The sequence below is a fragment of the Ranitomeya imitator genome, chromosome 4 (genome assembly GCF_032444005.1).
Source record: "Ranitomeya imitator isolate aRanImi1 chromosome 4, aRanImi1.pri, whole genome shotgun sequence".
Taxonomy (NCBI): domain Eukaryota; kingdom Metazoa; phylum Chordata; class Amphibia; order Anura; family Dendrobatidae; genus Ranitomeya; species Ranitomeya imitator.
Window position 1 is genome coordinate 42,745,529 of NC_091285.1, and position 20,399 is coordinate 42,765,927.

Sequence of the window (20,399 nt, forward strand, 5' to 3'; positions counted from 1 at the left end):
TAAAAAATTATAAATCAATATCTACAGCACAGCTATGAGGCGTACAGGTAAGACTGGTTTAACCAAAATTGGCTCTGTCACTAAGAGGTTAAAGGAGTGTCCATTTATTTTATACCCTTAATGAATATAGGCCTTCCTTGTATAAACGTGGGTGTTCTTACATGTTCGTAAATAGCGGCATACAATTCATTGTGTCAGATATAACGTGGACCCCATGTCTTTGGCGGAATGCCTTTGTATAATGTCATTTTGATGTTTCAGTCTGTTGCTGACATTGGCACTGAAGCAGATTACACCATCCAGGCCGCATTTAATTATACAGCTCCTTTTCTTCCTACATATCATGTGGCCAGCGGTGAATGTTGATCTGACTAACGAAGCATAAGAGGAAGTAAATAGGTGGAGAACTGGACTGACAGAAAGGCCTTTGCAAAATCCAATATCGGCACCGATCGAGCCACAAAGGCCCTTCAGTGCCTTGAAGTATGCCTGAGACCTGTTGAGACATACTGCTTAAGAGCAAAATTATACAGCACTTGTTCATAAGAGGCAAGAGGACAAGCTGTTTCCTGCAAAGATTAGCAGCCATCTACATGTGCCCTGAAGGATTTCTGTGATGTGCAAGCGTGGAAGAAGAAGACCAAACGCCAAGTGAGGAGCTTTACAACCACCCCCTGACAAAGTCTGCAGAGCAGGGGCCAAAGGTTGAAGATGAATGATGAGTACAACAACGGGGATAGGTTCTGTGAAAGCGGAGATGATCCATTGACAGAAATAACTGTCTCTGCTGGGTGTTTCCTCCTCATGGTCTATTTGTACTCAGGTCAGCTCAGCTGCCATTTTTATCTTCCCTTTAGTTTACTCCCTATGAAAATAGGGTGAGTGAATCTGTGTGTCCATCTATACCCACTACGTGAAGCACTCTTGTCGACCACGTCGATTCACACAGTTTTGTTAATTGATGTTTCTCGTGTGCCGATGCCAGACAGTGGGCAAAGTGCATTGTGGCTGAAATGTAAATTTAGGGAAAGAAGCATCTAGAGCTCCATAATGCTGTGCCCCATTCTGTGTGAACTGTGTTGTCCTTCCAGGCGGCACACTATTTCTGAGGTGGTGTAATCTAGCAGCAATGGTTTTAGGGGAGAAAATCAAGGCAATACCGAATCTAATTAATAGATTCTCATGGTGCTTCGGTCACTGTGAATGGAAACGTGGCAAACTTGTTCAACTGTGTGTTCTATATAAGAAATCAAGATGGCCGTGGATGTACAGCCACCTCGTCATTTACTGCACCTTGGCATCACACAGAGCATGGGAGGTGGAGCACTCCATACTTGATATAGGTGGTTGAGGGATCCATAACAATCATGTCCTATACTAAATCACATCCTATATGAAGTACTGTTAATGTGTAAGATGACCATACCCCTTTCAATGTGTATTTATATCTTATAAAATTATGACATAGCCTGAGAATGAAATCCTCATTCACTTGAATGGAGCTGTGTTTTAGTTCCCCAGCACAAGTGCCACTATAGAAGCTATAAAATAATGCCCTGGCCCCCTTCACTGTACGAATGGATAGGGATCCCATGGGTGGACCTCCTCCCCCGCCAATCATAGTGATAGAATAACTTGCCGTTATGTGGCCAACTGCGTACATTTTTGGCCGCATCAAAACAGCTTTGCAAGCCATCCCTGCTAGCCATATTGTTAACAAGCATTTTCCCCTGAAATGGCCTATGTAAATCTGTCATCAATGACCGTGAATTTTTTAAAAAGTTCTATTAAGCTGTTTCTGAGTTAAATCTTCCAATGTGAAGACATTACAGCACTGTACATGGGTAGTCACTGGGCTTCCCTAAAGTCTAATATTGCTAATAGTCATATGTAAGCTACTACACAAACCCATATCTCCAGCAGTACAGTGACAATGGAGGAACAGCAGCACATTCGCGACTCCGCCAGTCCGGGCAGACTTCAGTCATCGCTCCTCAATATGAATTCTGCTGTCATCTCTCCCGGTGACCTTGGGCATGTTGCTTTACAGTTTTTGCCTCAGGCAGTTCCCTTCTCCTGAGACTTGACAGATCCTGTATACTGAGCTGAATAGCTATCCATAGCTATGTAGGAAACAGAGGCTGATTTTCAGATTTTTTTTCCCAGCCTTTATAACATACATTTGGGTGCAATATGAAGGTAGCTGCCCCAGAACTCTGAAGAAAATACATCTTTTCCAAGTTCCGTCCACATGTGGGTACTGTTTAGCATTCTATTCTTATCACAGCCAATGAATAGGCAAATAGGGTTTATTTTGTGCATTGAGACATGGACTTCACGAGACCTCTAACGGTGTCCTGCAGCATCCGGCACCATGGTATGAGCAGCCGACATGAACATTCCGAGGAGGGCTGAGGTCAGCAGCAGAGACACGTTGACCAGTTTGCTGAGATCTTTCTAACATAGCTAGCGTTATTTATTTTATTTTTTTTTTAGTAATTTGTGTTATGCTGGGATCACACCAGATCGGATAGCCATTGCCGTCTTTAGTGCCAATAACTTGGTTACTGGTTCACCAGTTGGTCTTCAAGGACTATTTTGGCCTCTAATCACTGCAGACCAGGAACACCCCTCAAAAGAAGATGCTGTGACTGTCGTTATCACAGTTTTGCCCACGATTGTCGTTTACAATCTTATGCTTCCAACACATCGAGTTCTATCCTTGACATGTGCCATGGTCACAACAATCCATCAAAGCAGTTAAACTGCTGAGTTAGAAGTTGCAGCAAGATGCTGTGAAGTGGCCATGGTCATGTTCTTTACCGACTCTAGCTTTATTCAGGCCATTGGACAACATAGACGCAGTGGGCCCTTCTACCTTTTCGATTTTTCCTCATCGCTATCCAAGAGCTACTAGTTTTTATTTCTCAATTTACATAGCTGGATGAGAGGGTGTTTTTTTATTTGACGAGTAGTGGTTTTAAAGGACATCGTTCATTTGATCATATAATGTACTGAAAAAAAAGGAAAACAATTCCTTCATTACTATTTTGAGCATTGATTCTTTAAAAATTATATGTAAACTTATTGGTTGCCGAATTTGTATAGTGTTTTCTTTTCTTCTATATTTTATTAGTTCGGACAGTCGTGCATGCGACAAATATGTCCATCTTTTATTTTTTAAATTTTGTTTTACTTTCCAGAAAAAGGAATACTTTTTTTTTCTTGTTGTTTTTTAACGGCCCCTTTATGTAACTTGATTGCCTCTGTGGAACGCTGCAGTTTAGTGTTATTGGATATTTTATGCATTTGAATTGGGCTGTCATTCTTATTTTGGTTCCAGCCCTCTTGATAGATTTCCTTAATTTAGGGTACTATTTCCTCACCAGATGCATTACTGATGATCGGTTCCGCCTTTGACACACTGATTTGGTTCCAGCAGTTTCTCAACATTAGCAGTAATTTTTGTTGCACTTTGAATATGCCGCCATATTGTGTGTTTTCATTTTGATTGCTTTATCTACTATATAATTGTATAATAAGGGTCACTTCCGTCTGTCTGTCTGTCACAGATATTCATTGGTCACGGCCTCTGTCTGTCATGGAATCCAAGTCGCTGATTGGTCCTAGCCAGCTGTCTGTCATGGCTGCTGCGACCAATCAGCGACGGCCACAGTCCGATTAGTCCCTCCCTACTCCCCGCAGTCAGTGCCGGCGCCCGCTCCATACTCCCCGCAGTCACCGCTCACACAGGGTTAATGCCAGCGGTAATGGACCGCGTTATGCCGTGGGTAACTCACTCCGTTACCGCCGCTATTAACCCTGTGTGACCAAGTTTTTACTATTGATGCTGCCTATTCAGCGTCAATAGTAAAAAGATCTAATGTTAAAAATAATAATAATTAAAAAAAAATCATCATATACTCACCTTCTGGCGCCTTTCCCACTCCTCGTGACACTCCGTTGACCGCTCCAGCAAGGTGGCACGTTCCGGTGCTAAGGATGGTATGCGACAAGGACCTTCCATGACGTCACGGTCATGTGACCGCAACGTCATCACAGGTCCTGCGCGCCTGTTCGAGAAGGACCTTCCATGACGTCACGGTCATGTGACCGCAACGTCATCACAGGTCCTGCGCGCCTGTTCGAGAAGGACCTTCCATGACGTCATGGTGATGTGACCGAGACTTCATCACAGGTCCTGCGCGCCTACGCGAGAAGGACCTGCCATGATGTCACGGTCATGTGACCGCGACGTCATCACACCCTGGGACAGGAAGCTGGCGAACAGGCGACAGAACTACAAGGGGCCCTCGGATCGGAAGGTGAGTATGTTTATTTTTTATTTTTTAACCTGTGACATACGTGGCTGGGCAATATATTACGTGGCTCTGTGCTGTATACTACGTCGCTGTGCAATATACTACGTGGCTCTGTGCTGTATACTACGTCACTGGGCAATATACTACGTCACTGGGCAATATACTACCTCACTGGGCAATATACTACGTCACTGGGCAATATACTACGTCGCTGGGCAATATACTACGTCGCTGGGCAATATACTACGTGGCTGGGCAATATACTACGTGGCTGGGCAATATACTACGTGGCTGGGCAATATACTACGTGGCTGGGCAATATACTACGTCACTGGGCAATATACTACGTCACTGGGCAATATACTACGTGACTGGGCAATATACTACGTGGCTGGGCAATATACTACGTCACTGGGCAATATACTACGTGACTGGGCAATATACTACGTGGCTGGGCAATATACTACGTGGCTGGGCAATATACTACGTGGCTGGGCAATATACTACGTGGCTGGGCAATATACTACGTCACTGGGCAATATACTACGTGACTGGGCAATATACTACGTGGCTGGGCAATATACTACGTCACTGGGCAATATACTACGTGACTGGGCAATATACTACGTGGCTGGGCAATATACTACGTAACTGGGCAATATACTATGTGGCTCTGTGCTGTATACTACGTCGCTGGGCAATATACTACATCACTAGGCAATATACTATGTGGCTGGGCAATATACTACGTGGACATGCATATTCTAGAATACCCGATGCGCTAGAATCGGGCCACCATCTAGTATACTGTATATTCGTTCCTATCTATATACCTTATTGTGAATTTAAATACTATCTTGGCAACTGGCTCTGGGATCCCATCTTCATGTAATTTTTAATTTTTTTATACTCGTTTGCTGTGTCGGTATTAATAGAATTGATTTATGATCTGTACATTAGCGCTGCGCTGGCACATATGATTCTATCTGTGATTTAGTGGGACTGCAGGCTACCTGTAGAAATGACTGCAGTACAGATATGATGTGAAAATCTATCCCTTTGTTTCTTGCTGTGATGGTTGCGCCAGGCCCCGGCCGTCATGTGTCTATGGCTGGGAGGTTTTAGTGCCCGCTCCACAGTCGTTTCTTCTCCCCATAAGCCCAGTCTGTGGCTTGCTAAAAGCAATTCTATTTTGAGAGCTTCTCGGATGAGCTTGCAGAGGATAAGAGTACTTAAACTATCTCGCACACATCAAAGCCGTGGAAGGCAGCAGGAATATATTAATACCTGAGCGCCACACTGAGGTGGCACGCAGGGCACATCCTGGAAGAGGAGAAGCAGACGCAATGAGTAGCCTAATTACAAAGTTGAAGCTGGCTGGATCCGCTGAGTGTTCCTAGCCCAGAGTCTGTTCCCTGTATCTCCAGCATACACGACCAAAGCTTCCAATCCATAAAATGTTTTACAATTTTAAAAAGTCACTACTGATAAAAAAACAAAAATAATTTTTCGTGTTTGGTTCGTGCTAACAGCAAAAATAAAATATTAATAACTTTCACTATCGAAAGTTGGGTCTTGTGATCTCAAGCTTGACAACCAGTCCAGTCAATGCGCTAATGTTTACACAGGATGTCATGCTCTGACTAACTTACTGTGGTCTACAAGATTACCTCAGTTATCAAATCCCTCCCTCCCCTTTGCTTGTTTCCTCCAATGCACCCAAAGATATGTGAAGACTTATGAAACTTTCTTAAAAAAACAAACAAACGCTGTCTTTTCTGTTCATAGCAACCAAAGAGAAACTTTTATTTTATATTCTGCTCTCCAAAAATTAAAGCTGCACTGTGATTGCTTTTTTCCATTTTTATAAATTTGACTTATTTCTGCTTTATATAAGGGGCAGAGATATATTATGTGAGACGGACTGAGGTTGGATCATAGGATACACTGAGATTGCTGTATACTTCACATAGATACACCGAGACTCTGCTGTATATGCATCACATAGGATACACTGAGATTGCTGTATACTTCCCATAGATACACCGAGACTCTGCTGTATATGCATCACATAGGATACACTGAGATTGCTGTATACTTCACATAGATACACCGAGACTCTGCTGTATATGCATCACATAGGATACACTGAGATTGCTGTATACTTCACATAGATACACCGAGACTCTGCTGTATATGCATCACATAGGATACACTGAGATTGCTGTATACTTCACATAGATACACCGAGACTCTGCTGTATATGCATCACATAGGATACACTGAGATTGCTGTATACTTCACATAGATACACCGAGACTCTGCTGTATATGCATCACATAGGATACACTGAGATTGCTGTATACTTCACATAGATACACCGAGACTCTGCTGTATATGCATCACATAGGATACACTGAGATTGCTGTATACTTCACATAGATACACCGAGACTCTGCTGTATATGCATCACATAGGATACACTGAGATTGCTGTATACTTCACATAGATACACCGAGACTCTGCTGTATATGCATCACATAGGATACACTGAGATTGCTGTATACTTCACATAGATACACCGAGACTCTGCTGTATATGCATCACATAGGCTACACTGAGATTGCTGTATACTTCACATAGATACACCGAGACTCTGCTGTATATGCATCACATAGGATACACTGAGATTGCTGTATACTTCACATAGATACACCGAGACTCTGCTGTATATGCATCACATAGGATACACTGAGATTGCTGTATACTTCACAAAGATACACCGAGACTCTGCTGTATATGCATCACATAGGAAACACTGAGATTGCTGTATACTTCCCATAGATACACCGAGACTCTGCTGTATATGCATCACATAGGAAACACTGAGATTGCTGTATACTTCCCATAGATACACTGAGACTCTGCTGTATATGCATCACATAGGATACACTGAGATTGTTGTATACTTCACATAGATACACCGAGACTCTGCTGTATATGTATCACATAGGATACACTGAGATTGCTGTATACTTAACATAGATACACCGAGACTCTGCTGTATATATATCACATAGGATACACCGGGACTCCACTAGCTCCATTGCTTAGGAAACACTGGTAATTTGTGGGTATTCCTAGTGGAGCAATTTTTTTCCCAACTGTTAACTTTGCTATTACAATGCACAAAAACTATACCTGTAAGAAATACAGGTTTGGTTATGTAGATGCATTACAATGTCATCCCATTTCTTTAATGTGCTGTTTAATATGTATTTGTGTCCATTTGTATCTTTGTGATGGGCAATACAGAAAAAAATCATTTATTTTCATCTTATTTTTTTTCCCCAGACTAATGTGCCATGCAGCGATAATGTAGCATTTGATGTAGAGCGACTCACGAGGAGTCAACCAAGTTCACGGGGAACTGCACCAAGTGACCCAGTTGATGATGGATCTCTGATTCTGGAGTCTCTACGCTCTTCTGCAATATCACAGCTCCCACATGAGGGGGAGATCACTCCAAGGACAGGAGAAATTAACATTGCTGTCACAAGTAAGTCAGTACTAGACCTGTCTGCATTTACTGCTGTTAACATGCTGCCATATTTGTTATTGAGTCCTCAGAAGAGGACTATCAGGAATCCATTGGTGACGATATTGTGGTATGAATACGCTTAGTAGGAAATATTTCTACTTCAGAAGAAATAACACTCATGTACAGAAGACAGATCTTCTTCCAAGGAAATTCATTTGTTATCATTTTATGATCATGGGAGTTCGACCTCTAGGACCACATCCGATCCTAGGAATGAAGGAACTACAGTACTGGCGTAGTGCCACGTCCAACCTCTGGGACCTCCACCATTCCTGTGAATGAAGGAGCGTCAGAATTTTTGAAGTGCTACATCCAACCACTGGGGTATTAAATATTCCTGAGAATGAAGGAGCTCGAGTATTGGTGTAGTGCTACATCCAACATTTGGGACCTCTACCATTCCTGAAAATGAAGGTGCTCCCGCACGTAGTGCTATGTCCTTTTACTTTTTTCCTGTGCATCAGCGCCCTTACCCTTTTGCTTTACAAATAACCTCAATACAAGCTGATCACAAAGTGTATTCCTGCTGTGATCTGTGATAGTGTTTAATTTCACTGCAGCGCCACCAAATGGGGAATCAAACATTACACATTGACCAACTTAAATCAACAGGTTTTACGTGTAATGCAATATCAGACTGGTCCTCCGGAGCACAAGACACTTCTTGGAACTCTGGCCTAGAAATGAGGATCCGTTATGGCAATTCAGAATTCCATAATAAATCATACGATAATTAAATTGTTGTGTAGTCCAAGGGCAGCATTTTACGGTGGTATACGGTAGTTCCGTTTAAAAATAGTGCTGCCATTTCTTGACTATTAAATAAAATACAATAACCTAGCAAGGACAGCTACTGCCGTAATCTTCTTTGTTGATTTCATGCATAGCAGTTCCTTGTCTGATTGCTAAAATGCCTGTTATAAATCTGTATTTTTAACCCCTAACCACTTTTAATTTGCTTTATTTTAAAACACCCTACTCTTCTCCTTATACAGATATTTCCTACGTGTGCTTTTTTTTTACGTTACTTTGTGCGTCCTTTCGTTTCAAGGGAGTCGCAAACGAGATATTATCCAGAGTCTGGCCCTGCACTTCTTCCTTCTATCACCCCACCAGGAACAAGACATCATCAAGGGGCCGTGCGGCGGTCAATTAGCACCGTTCCTTTCATTGCAGCCCTCTGATGCAATCACGGTGAGAGAGGCGAGCACAGCGCCGGCCCAGTTCTTCTGTAACCACCAGCCCGCATCTTGTAGATGACGATTCGTTTAAGATCAGTGATAGAAGCAGGGTGAGTGACAACAATACCTCCCCACAGCTTCTATCGTTGCCTAAAACAAATAGTCATCAGATGGCAACGCTGGTGTCACCGGCCCTGCTCTTATCATCGCTGCCTGATGATGTCCTGTTGCAGTGAAACAAGCTGTGGGCTGCAGGTGACAGAAGAAGGATGCTGGCACTGCGCTCGCCTCTCCCACAGCTTCTATAACTGCGACTGATTCCAAATGTCATCAGAGTGCGGCGATGAAAGAAATGGTGGTAATGAACCATAGCATCAGTCCTTGATAATAATAATAATCTTTATTTTTATATAGCGCTAACATATTCCGCAGCGCTTTACCGTTTTTCACACATTATCACCACTGTCCCCGATGGGGCTCACAACTTAAATTCCCTATTAGTATGTCTTTTTGGAATGTGGGAGGAAACCGGAGTACCCGAAGGAAACCCACGCAAACACGGGGAGAACATACAAACTCCTTGCAGATGATGATCTATTTCAGTCAGGGTGATAGAAGGGTATCACGTTTGAGGGAATGTCACAGTAATGGTAGGGATTTTAATAATGAGACAAATTACAGCAGTGGTTATAGATATATACAGTACTTCAGTGGCGTATCTAGGGGGGGGGCAGCCGGGGCATTTGCCCCGGGCGCAGCTGGCAGGGGGGCGCAGTCGGGCCACCTAACGTGGCGGTCCGTAGTGTCTCCCCCAGCAGCTGCATTCTGCCGTCCCCCGGACTGGGAGTCAGCTGTTCTCTGTGCCGACTGTCAAGCTGACAGCCGGCACAGAGAAGCTGCAGCGTGCCGGCTCCCAGTATTCAATTGTACTCGTATCTTAGACAAGAGTACAATTGAAGATCTGACTGCAGGGCAGCGTCTAAACTGGAGTTGATTTCTTGAGGGGGAGGAGTCGATTGCAGGAAGCTGCTGGTGGAGAAGAGAATCCGGAAATGAGGAGCTGCAGCATGGAGCCGTGCGAAGAGAGGACCAAGGGGCTGCAGCATGGAGCCATGTGAGGAGAGGAGCTGCATCATGGTGGACCCAGGGTACAAGGGAATGAGGACGCATTTGGAATAGGGGCTGATGAGACGCTGTGTGGGGAATGGGGGCTGATGAGACGCTGTGTGGGGAATAGGGGAATGATGAGGAGCTGTCTGGGGAATGGGGGCTGATGAGACGCTGTGTGGGGAATGGGGAGATGATGAGACGCTATGTGGGGAATAGGGGGATGATGAGACGCTGTGTGGGGAATGGGGAGATGATGAGATGCTGTGTGGGGAATAGGGGGATGATGAGACGCTGTGTGGGGAATGGGGAGATGATGAGACCCTGTGTGGGGAATAGGGGGATGATGAGGAGTTGTCTGGGGAATGGGGGCTGATGAGACGCTGTGTGGGGAATGGGGGCTGATGAGACGCTGTGTGGGGAATAGGGGCTGATGAGACGCTGTGTGGGGAATAGGGGGATGATGAGACCCTGTGTGGGGAATAGGGGGATGATGAGGAGTTGTCTGGGGAATGGGGGCTGATGAGACGCTGTGTGGGGAATGGGGGCTGATGAGACGCTGTGTGGGGAATAGGGGCTGATGAGACGCTGTGTGGGGAATAGGGGCTGATGAGACGCTGTGTGGGGAATAGGGGCTGATGAGACGCTGTGTGGGGAATAGGGGCTGATGAGATGCTGTGTGGGGAATGGGGGAATGATGAGGAGCTGTCTGGGGAATGGGGGCTGATGAGACGCTGTGTGGGGAATGGGGGCTGATGAGACGCTGTGTGGGAAATGGGGGATGATGAGGAGCTGTGTGGGGAATAGGGGGATGATGAGACCCTGTGTGGGGAATGGGGGAATGATGAGGAGCTGTGTGGGGAATGGGGGCTGATGAGACGCTGTGTGGGGAATAGGGGCTGATGAGACGCTGTGTGGGGAATAGGGGCTGATGAGACGCTGTGTGGGGAATGGGGGCTGATGAGACGCTGTGTGGGGAATGGGGGCTGATGAGACGCTGTGTGGGGAATAGGGGCTGATGAGACGCTGTGTGGGGAATAGGGGCTGATGAGATGCTGTGTGGGGAATGGGGGAATGATGAGGAGCTGTCTGGGGAATGGGGGCTGATGAGACGCTGTGTGGGAAATGGGGGCTGATGAGACGCTGTGTGGGGAATGGGGGCTGATGAGACGCTGTGTGGGAAATGGGGGATGATGAGGAGCTGTGTGGGGAATGGGGGCTGATGAGACGCTGTGTGGGGAATAGGGGCTGATGAGACCCTGTGTGGGGAATAGGGGCTGATGAGACGCTGTGTGGGGAATGGGGGAATGATGAGGAGCTGTCTGGGGAATGGGGGCTGATGAGACGCTGTGTGGGGAATGGGGAGATGATGAGACGCTATGTGGGGAATAGGGGGATGATGAGACCCTGTGTGGGGAATAGGGGGATGATGAGACGCTGTGTGGGGAATGGGGGCTGATGAGACGCTGTGTGGGGAATAGGGGCTGATGAGACGCTGTGTGGGGAATAGGGGCTGATGAGACGCTGTGTGGGGAATAGGGGCTGATGAGACGCTGTGTGGGGAATGGGAGCTGATGAGACACTGTGTGGGGAATGGGGGCTGATGAGACGCTGTGTGGGGAATGGGGAGATGATGAGACGCTATGTGGGGAATAGGGGGATGATGAGACCCTGTGTGGGGAATAGGGGGATGATGAGACGCTGTGTGGGGAATGGGGGCTGATGAGACGCTGTGTGTGGGGAATTGGGAGATGATGAGATGCTGTGTGGGGAATGAGGAGCTGATGAGACGCTGTGTGGGGAATGGGGAGATGATGAGATGCTGTGTGGGGAATAGGGGGATGATGAGACCCTGTGTGGGGAATAGGGGGATGATGAGGAGTTGTCTGGGGAATGGGGGCTGATGAGACGCTGTGTGGGGAATGGGGGCTGATGAGACGCTGTGTGGGGAATAGGGGCTGATGAGACGCTGTGTGGGGAATAGGGGCTGATGAGACGCTGTGTGGGGAATAGGGGCTGATGAGACGCTGTGTGGGGAATAGGGGCTGATGAGATGCTGTGTGGGGAATGGGGGAATGATGAGGAGCTGTCTGGGGAATGGGGGCTGATGAGACGCTGTGTGGGAAATGGGGGCTGATGAGACGCTGTGTGGGGAATGGGGGCTGATGAGACGCTGTGTGGGAAATGGGGGATGATGAGGAGCTGTGTGGGGAATAGGGGGATGATGAGACCCTGTGTGGGGAATGGGGGAATGATGAGGAGCTGTGTGGGGAATGGGGGCTGATGAGACGCTGTGTGGGGAATAGGGGCTGATGAGACGCTGTGTGGGGAATAGGGGCTGATGAGACGCTGTGTGGGGAATGGGGGCTGATGAGACGCTGTGTGGGGAATGGGGGCTGATGAGACGCTGTGTGGGGAATAGGGGCTGATGAGACGCTGTGTGGGGAATAGGGGCTGATGAGACGCTGTGTGGGGAATAGGGGCTGATGAGACGCTGTGTGGGGAATAGGGGCTGATGAGACGCTGTGTGGGGAATAGGGGCTGATGAGATGCTGTGTGGGGAATGGGGGAATGATGAGGAGCTGTCTGGGGAATGGGGGCTGATGAGACGCTGTGTGGGAAATGGGGGCTGATGAGACGCTGTGTGGGGAATGGGGGCTGATGAGACGCTGTGTGGGAAATGGGGGATGATGAGGAGCTGTGTGGGGAATGGGGGCTGATGAGACGCTGTGTGGGGAATAGGGGCTGATGAGACCCTGTGTGGGGAATAGGGGCTGATGAGACGCTGTGTGGGGAATGGGGGAATGATGAGGAGCTGTCTGGGGAATGGGGGCTGATGAGACGCTGTGTGGGGAATGGGGAGATGATGAGACGCTATGTGGGGAATAGGGGGATGATGAGACCCTGTGTGGGGAATAGGGGGATGATGAGACGCTGTGTGGGGAATGGGGGCTGATGAGACGCTGTGTGGGGAATAGGGGCTGATGAGACGCTGTGTGGGGAATAGGGGCTGATGAGACGCTGTGTGGGGAATAGGGGCTGATGAGACGCTGTGTGGGGAATGGGAGCTGATGAGACACTGTGTGGGGAATGGGGGCTGATGAGACGCTGTGTGGGGAATGGGGAGATGATGAGACGCTATGTGGGGAATAGGGGGATGATGAGACCCTGTGTGGGGAATAGGGGGATGATGAGACGCTGTGTGGGGAATGGGGGCTGATGAGACGCTGTGTGTGGGGAATTGGGAGATGATGAGATGCTGTGTGGGGAATGAGGAGATGATGAGACGCTATGTGGGGAATAGGGGAGATGATGAGATGCTGTGTGGGGAATGAGGAGATGATGAGACGCTATGTGGGGAATAGGGGAGATGATGAGATGCTGTGTGGGGAATAGGGGGATGATGAAACCCTGTGTGGGGAATAGGGGGATGATGAGACGCTATGTGGGGAATGGGGAGATGATGAGATGCTGTGTGGGGAATAGGGGGATGATGAGACCCTGTGTGGGGAATAGGGGGATGATGAGGAGTTGTCTGGGGAATAGGGGAATGATGAGGAGCTGTCTGGGGAATAGGGGCTGATGAGACGCTGTGTGGGGAATGGGGGCTGATGAGACGCTGTGTGGGGAATTGGGAGATGATGAGACGCTATGTGGGGAATGGGGAGATGATGAGACGCTATGTGGGGAATGGGGAGATGATGAGATGCTGTGTGGGGAATGGGGGGAATGATGTGGAGCTGTGTGGGGAATGGGGGACATATATGAGGAAACAGTACAGGGGAATGGGTTGGCATGTATGAGGAAACAGTATTTTAAGGACACAAAATGAAGAGCAAAGGGGGAGATGGGGGGCATATATGAGGAAACAGTACAGGGGAATGGGTTGGCATGTATGAGGAAACAGTATTGGGGAACGAGGGCAGACTTCTGAGTTCTCACAGTGCGCACTGCACACTGTCAGAATTCTCTCATGCTGGCGATTTACATACATGCGGTCACATGCTGACTAGACGTGTGTGGCCTCACTCAATGAAAATTAACTGAGCGAGGTCAGACACGTCTAGTCGGAATGTGGCCAGAAGTATACAAATCACATACTTGTGCTGACATGACTGTCCACAGGCAAGGGAGAATCCTAAAAATGTGCAGCACATTAGTTGTGAGAATTCAGAAGCCTGCGATGTCAGGATTCAGCTCTGCAGGTTCCAGTAGTCATCACATGGACACTTCTCTCATATGCGACTTTCATACTTACGGTCCTGTGACAACGAGCTTCTCTTCTGCTTCTCCGTTTTTCACTGAACATTGAGAGCATTAGGGAGAGGAGCTTGAAGGTACATGACTAAGTGTGAAAATCGCATATGTCCTGGGGGGGGGGCGCCAAAATGAATTCTTGCCCTGGGTGCCAGAAGCCCTAGATACGCCTCTGCAGTACTTATAAAGGGCATTACAGGTATTGGACAATCCCTTTATGCCCACTAAGATCATAACCCGCCGACATCGACTTGCTAATGTGTGTGGGGGCCAAGGACCATTGATTGTCAGAGGATTTGAAGGGGTTGTTTGGTACTTAAAAAAAAAATTGATGGCCTATCCTAGTGATGGCGACGGCGTGGTCGTGTGTACGGAAGAGCCGGCGGACGTGACTGCTAGAGGAACCATCGTTCAGTCAATAGCCATCTAATGTGTATGATGGACTTTCGTAGTCCAGCTTACAGATTAAAGGGGTTTTCCCACCAATAAAGTTAATTTTAATCAATAGATCTTGGAATAATAATAATTTCCACAATTGGATGTTTTTAAATAAAATGTTCCTGTGCGGAGATCTTACTATATAATTGTCTAAGGGGCACTTCCGTCCGTCTGTCCCGGATATTCATTGGTCGAGGCCAGCCAAAGGGCAGGGGAGGCCAGGAAGTATGCAGAGCGAGTCCCCGCCCACTCCATACAGGCCCATAATTGTGGAAATTATTATTATTCCAAGATCTATTGATTAATATGAACTTTGTTCTTGGGAAACCCCCTTTAACCAGTAATCACAGGAAGTATTTGTGTCTACTTCTAATTGATCTGTATGCAGATAAGTTGGTCCAGTGACCCAGATAAGCGTCTTCTGCGCTGCCACGGTGGCCTGGTACAAAATACTAAAGATGTATTCCAGTGTGTAATGGGACCTGTTTTGGGACTGGCTTTGTCGTGCTCTAAAACACTGGATTTAAATACAGTTAACATCAAGTAAACATTAATTTTATACTGGGAACTTAGAATCTCTCTATTATATACCAAATGTAATCACGTATCTACACAATTCGGTGCTTGAAAAGCCATCATACCATCATTACATTTTGTATCATACACCACCAACATACATAACTGGTCTGATTAATTGTTATATTTAGCATTATTTTGCCACAGTCTGTAATTCACAAAGGACGTCATATGTTTTCATACAAGGTGCTTGGATCCAAAAACTGCAGTCTTTGGTGAAGGGTTGTTCATGCCCCATGGATGTCATGCTCTTCTGCAATTAATGACGAAATTCTATCAATGCGAAATGCCTTACAGCAATTTGTGTAATTATCAGACATTATTCTGATAACTGGAGATGACTTTACATGTCTGCATTATTCACACAACAGCCCTGATGTATTTTTATTTAAAATTGTGTTATGGTGTTCCTCTGTTATTTCTACTGGAAACCAATGAAAAAAAATCAACCACTGGGTGTCATTTTTCCATTTGTCAATAGGGTGTGCCACAGTATAGGGTGTGTCACAGTATAGGGTGTGCCACAGTATAGGGTGTGCCACAGTATAGGGTGTGCCACAGTATAGGCTGTGCCACAGTATAGGGTGTGCCACAGTATAGGCTGTGCCACTGTATAGACTGTGCCACAGTATAGGGTGTGCCACAGTATAGGGTGTGCCACAGTATAGGGTGTGCCACAGTATAGGGTGTGCCACAGTATAGGGTGTGCCACAGTATAGGGTGTGCCACAGTATAGTCTGTGCCACAGTATAGGGTGTGCCACAGTATAGGCTATGCCACAGTATAGGGTGTGCCACAGTATAGGCTGTGCCACTGTATAGACTGTGCCATTGTATAGGGTGTGCCACTGTATAGGCTGTGCCACGGTATAAGGATGTGCCACGGTATAAGGGTGTGCCACGGTATAAGGGTGTGCCACAGTATAGGGTGTGCCACTGTATAGGCTGTGCCACAGTATAGGGTGTACCACTGTATAGGCTGTGCCACTGTATAGGCTGTGCCACAGTATAAGGGTGTGCCACAGTATAAGGGTGTGCCACAGTATAAGGGTGTGCCACAGTATAAAGGTGTGCCACAGTATAAGGGTGTGTCACAGTATAAGGGTGTGCCACAGTATAAGGGTGTGCCACAGTATAAGGGTGTGTCACAGTATAAGGGTGTGCCACAGTATAAGGGTGTGCCACAGTATAAGGGTGTGCCACAGTATAAGGGTGTGCCACAGTATAAGGGTGTGCCACAGTATAAGGGTGTGTCACAGTATAAGGGTGTGTCACAGTATAAGGGTGTGCCACAGTATAAGGGTGTGTCACAGTATAAGGGTGTGTCACAGTATAAGGGTGTGTCACAGTATAAGGGTGTGCCACAGTATAAGGGTGTGCCACAGTATAAGGGTGTGTCACAGTATAAGGGTGTGCCACAGTATAAGGGTGTGCCACAGTATAAGGCTGCCGTCACACTAGCAATATTTGGTCAGTATTTTACCTCAGTATTTGTAATCCAAAACCAGGAGTGGGTGATAAATACAGAAGTGGTGCATATGTTTCTATTATACTTTTCCTCTAATTGTTCCACTCCTGGTTATGGCTTACAAATACTGATGTAAAATACTGACCAAATATTGCTAGTGTGACGGCAGCCTAAGGGTGTGGCACAGCACAGGCTGTGACACTGTATAGATTATGCCACAGTATAAGGGTGTGCCACTGTATAGGGTGTGCCTCGGCATAGGCTGTGCCACCGTATCAGACTGCATAGTGACAAAAACCATTACTAATGGGAAGGCTTACCTACATTTGGCAATTTCTTCATACATTTCCAGAAGGTAATAAGAAAGTGATGTAAACATTCTCTACAACAGGCATGTCATTAAAGGGGTATTTCCATATCCAAGATCCTATCCCAATATATAGTGGACATAATAATAATAATATTAGCAAATACCTCTAATTAGAAATGTAGTATAGCTTTTCAGTTTTGCTATGTCTCTTTCCTCAAGTGCAGGCATTGCAGGACCTTAGTGATCCATGGTTACCACCACTAGCAACAAGCTAGCTGCAACTATATCAGTGGTCGTAACTATGGATACCTAAGGTCCTGCAATGCCTGCACATGAGAAAAAAGAGCAATGGCCAAACAGAAAAACTATATTACTTTTCTAATTGGAGGTATTTGATAATATTAGTATTATTACACCTACTACATATTGGGATTGGGTCTTGAGGTTGGAAATACTCCTTTAAAGTTTGAAGGTTCTCTTTAAGTATTTAGGTTGGATTCATGCTGCTGGGTATATAGAAAATACTCGTGCGACCTCTTAAGACCCAAATTTAGCCAAATCCGAAATTGCCCTTCTGAACGTCTTAAAGGAGTTTTCCACTCTGCTGACGAGGCTGGTTATAGCTTATTGGTGGAGGTGCTGGGTGTCAGACCCCCATCCATCTGATATTAATGATCTATCCTAAGAATAGGCCAGGAATATCCTAGTAGAGGAGAAACCCTTTAATATCTGCTTCTGGCTACAGAAGACGCTTGTGTTAGCATGGCAGACCCATCCTGTGACTGTACGGCACGTCTACTTACTGTCACTGCAATAAATGGGAACCATCAACGGAGGCGATGAAAAAGTGGATTTATTATGATGTGTGTAAATGTTCGAAGCATCATAGACTGTAAATTATTTCCAAGTTCCTAACTCTAATTTTTATTTGGTGGAGAAATTGAAATCGCTTTTAACACTAGTAGAGAAAATGATGGCACTGCAGAGCTTCCATTGTGGAAATTATAGATGAGTTATGTGCTAATGAGTGATTATCGTCAACGATCTATCCTGCCTCAAATACAAAAATGGAAGATACATCATGTTTTATTTTGTGATACGCCTTATAGCAGAATGGTCTGAAGAGCAGTTTCCATGCTGGGGCTATAAAGCTTTGCAAAACTCCACTTGTCAGGTCATGCTAGACGTTGTAACTGTGCAGGAGAAGGGAACCCATGCGGTACTTATCGTTTTATTATTTCCTCTGCAGAATATCCACTAAAAACCCCCATCATTCGTCCGGCGGCTATCTCCGCCGGTTCTCCCGTAAGAAGGAACACTCCTGTGTGCGCTGATGGAGCCACTCACAGACTCCTCCATCGGCGGCTTATATCTCAGAGAACAAAAGGATCGGCGGTCCGAAATCAGACATGCCAGCTCCTTACCTCCCCCACCAGTCATCTGTCAGGAGTCTACATATATATTAGACTGTTGGCCAAACTTATCGATATCTAGAGGTTCTGTTGACTTGTGTGTAAGGGGGCCTTAAGCTTTCCCTATCCATAACAGTGGATTTCAGGGTGTTGGAGAAATCGGACAAAGATCATTTTATTAAATCTCTGCTTGTTCAGAGCTTGAGAGTCCAGTGGGCGGTTTTACTCAGTGATTGACAGCCTTCCCTGTAGGACTGTGCACACAGCGATAGCACTTTGTTACCATTTTTGTACAAGTGATCACAATCTGCAGCCATATTTGATGTCACCGTTGACTGAACTGCTCAGTTAATTGTCAGTTTGTTAGGCCGCTTTCACAGATTGGTATTTCGCAGGCTGCACTCCTCTGCAATCCAGAGAGACCGGTCACGGGTCTCCTGTCCCAAACTATATGCCCCCGATGGTACAAAGTTCAGGTCTGGAGACCCTCCGTCAGTCCATGCATCGGGGTCAGAGATACGGATCACAAAATACTGATATGTGAAACTTGCGTTATTGATAAAACATGAAGACAAAACAACACTTGGTCACCGATTAAACTTGGCAACTAATTTCCTGCTGCCCTGCTTGGAAAAACGCCGCAGAAAAAACATAAAAACTTTGAGAATTTTATGATGATCTAGATGTGGATTCTACAGATGCGTTGGATTTTCTGATAAAAGTAAATGGAATATTTGATGCCCCATTCACTTGTTCTGGAACCAAAAAAATCTGCTCTGATTGCTGCCACTATCTCAGGAAAGAAATCCACAGCAAGAATGAGTAAATACATTCTTCTTGCAAATTCAGCAACAAAAGGACAGATTACTATGAATGACAGTGTGCTAATCCATGGTATGTCCTCTACAGAAACATGAGTGTCCGACACAGATCTCCGCAGAGGATCCTCTACAGAAACCTGAGTGTCCGACACAGATCTCCGCAGAGGATCCTCTACAGAAACCTGAGTGTCCGACACAGATCTCCGCAGAGGATCCTCTACAGAAACCTGAGTGTCTGACACAGATCTCCGCAGAGGATCCTCTACAGAAACCTGAGTGTCCGACACAGATCTCCGTAGAGGATCCTCTTGCAAACCTGAGTGTCTGACACAGATCTCCGCAGAGGATCCTCTACAGAAACCTGAGTGTCCGACACAGATCTCCGCAGAGGATCCTCTACAGAAACCTGAGTGTCCGACACAGATCTCCGTAGAAGATCCTCTTGCAAACCTGAGTGTCTGACACAGATCTCCACAGAGGATCCTCTACAGAAACTTGTGTCCGACACAGATCTCCGCAGATGATCCTCTTGCAAACCTGAGTGTCCGACACAGATCTCAGCAGAGGATCCTCTTGCAAACCTGAGTGTCCGACACAGATCTCCGCAGAGGATCCTCTACAGAAACCTGAGTGTCCGACACAGATCTCCGCAGAGGATCCTCTTGTAAAATATCCTTGGCAAACCTGAAATGTGTGAAAATCCACTATGCCGATGTTCACATCCTCATGGTAAATGCCAACCGATGTGATGGTCACTCAGGTTCTTCCACCATATGCCGATGGCATATTGATGGCTCAATCTCAAGAGTCAGATGCAAGCCGAGGCATCGGAAAGGAAACCTTATTCTTAAGTATTGACTGCTGCTGTAACTTCTGCTTTCTGCTAGTATATAGCCAATTTACATTT

General features: G+C 46.2%; 1 protein-coding gene across 2 annotated transcripts in view; it reads left to right on the top strand.

Moving 5' to 3' along the window:
• RNF130 (ring finger protein 130) overlaps window positions 1-20,399 on the top strand; it is a 292,094-nt gene that overhangs the window by 213,701 nt on the left and 57,994 nt on the right. For both annotated transcript variants that reach the window (XM_069763598.1, XM_069763597.1), the window contains exon 7: window positions 7,677-7,881. In XM_069763598.1, the coding sequence (XP_069619699.1) occupies window positions 7,677-7,881 (205 nt within the window). The remainder of the gene's footprint in view (window positions 1-7,676; window positions 7,882-20,399) is intronic.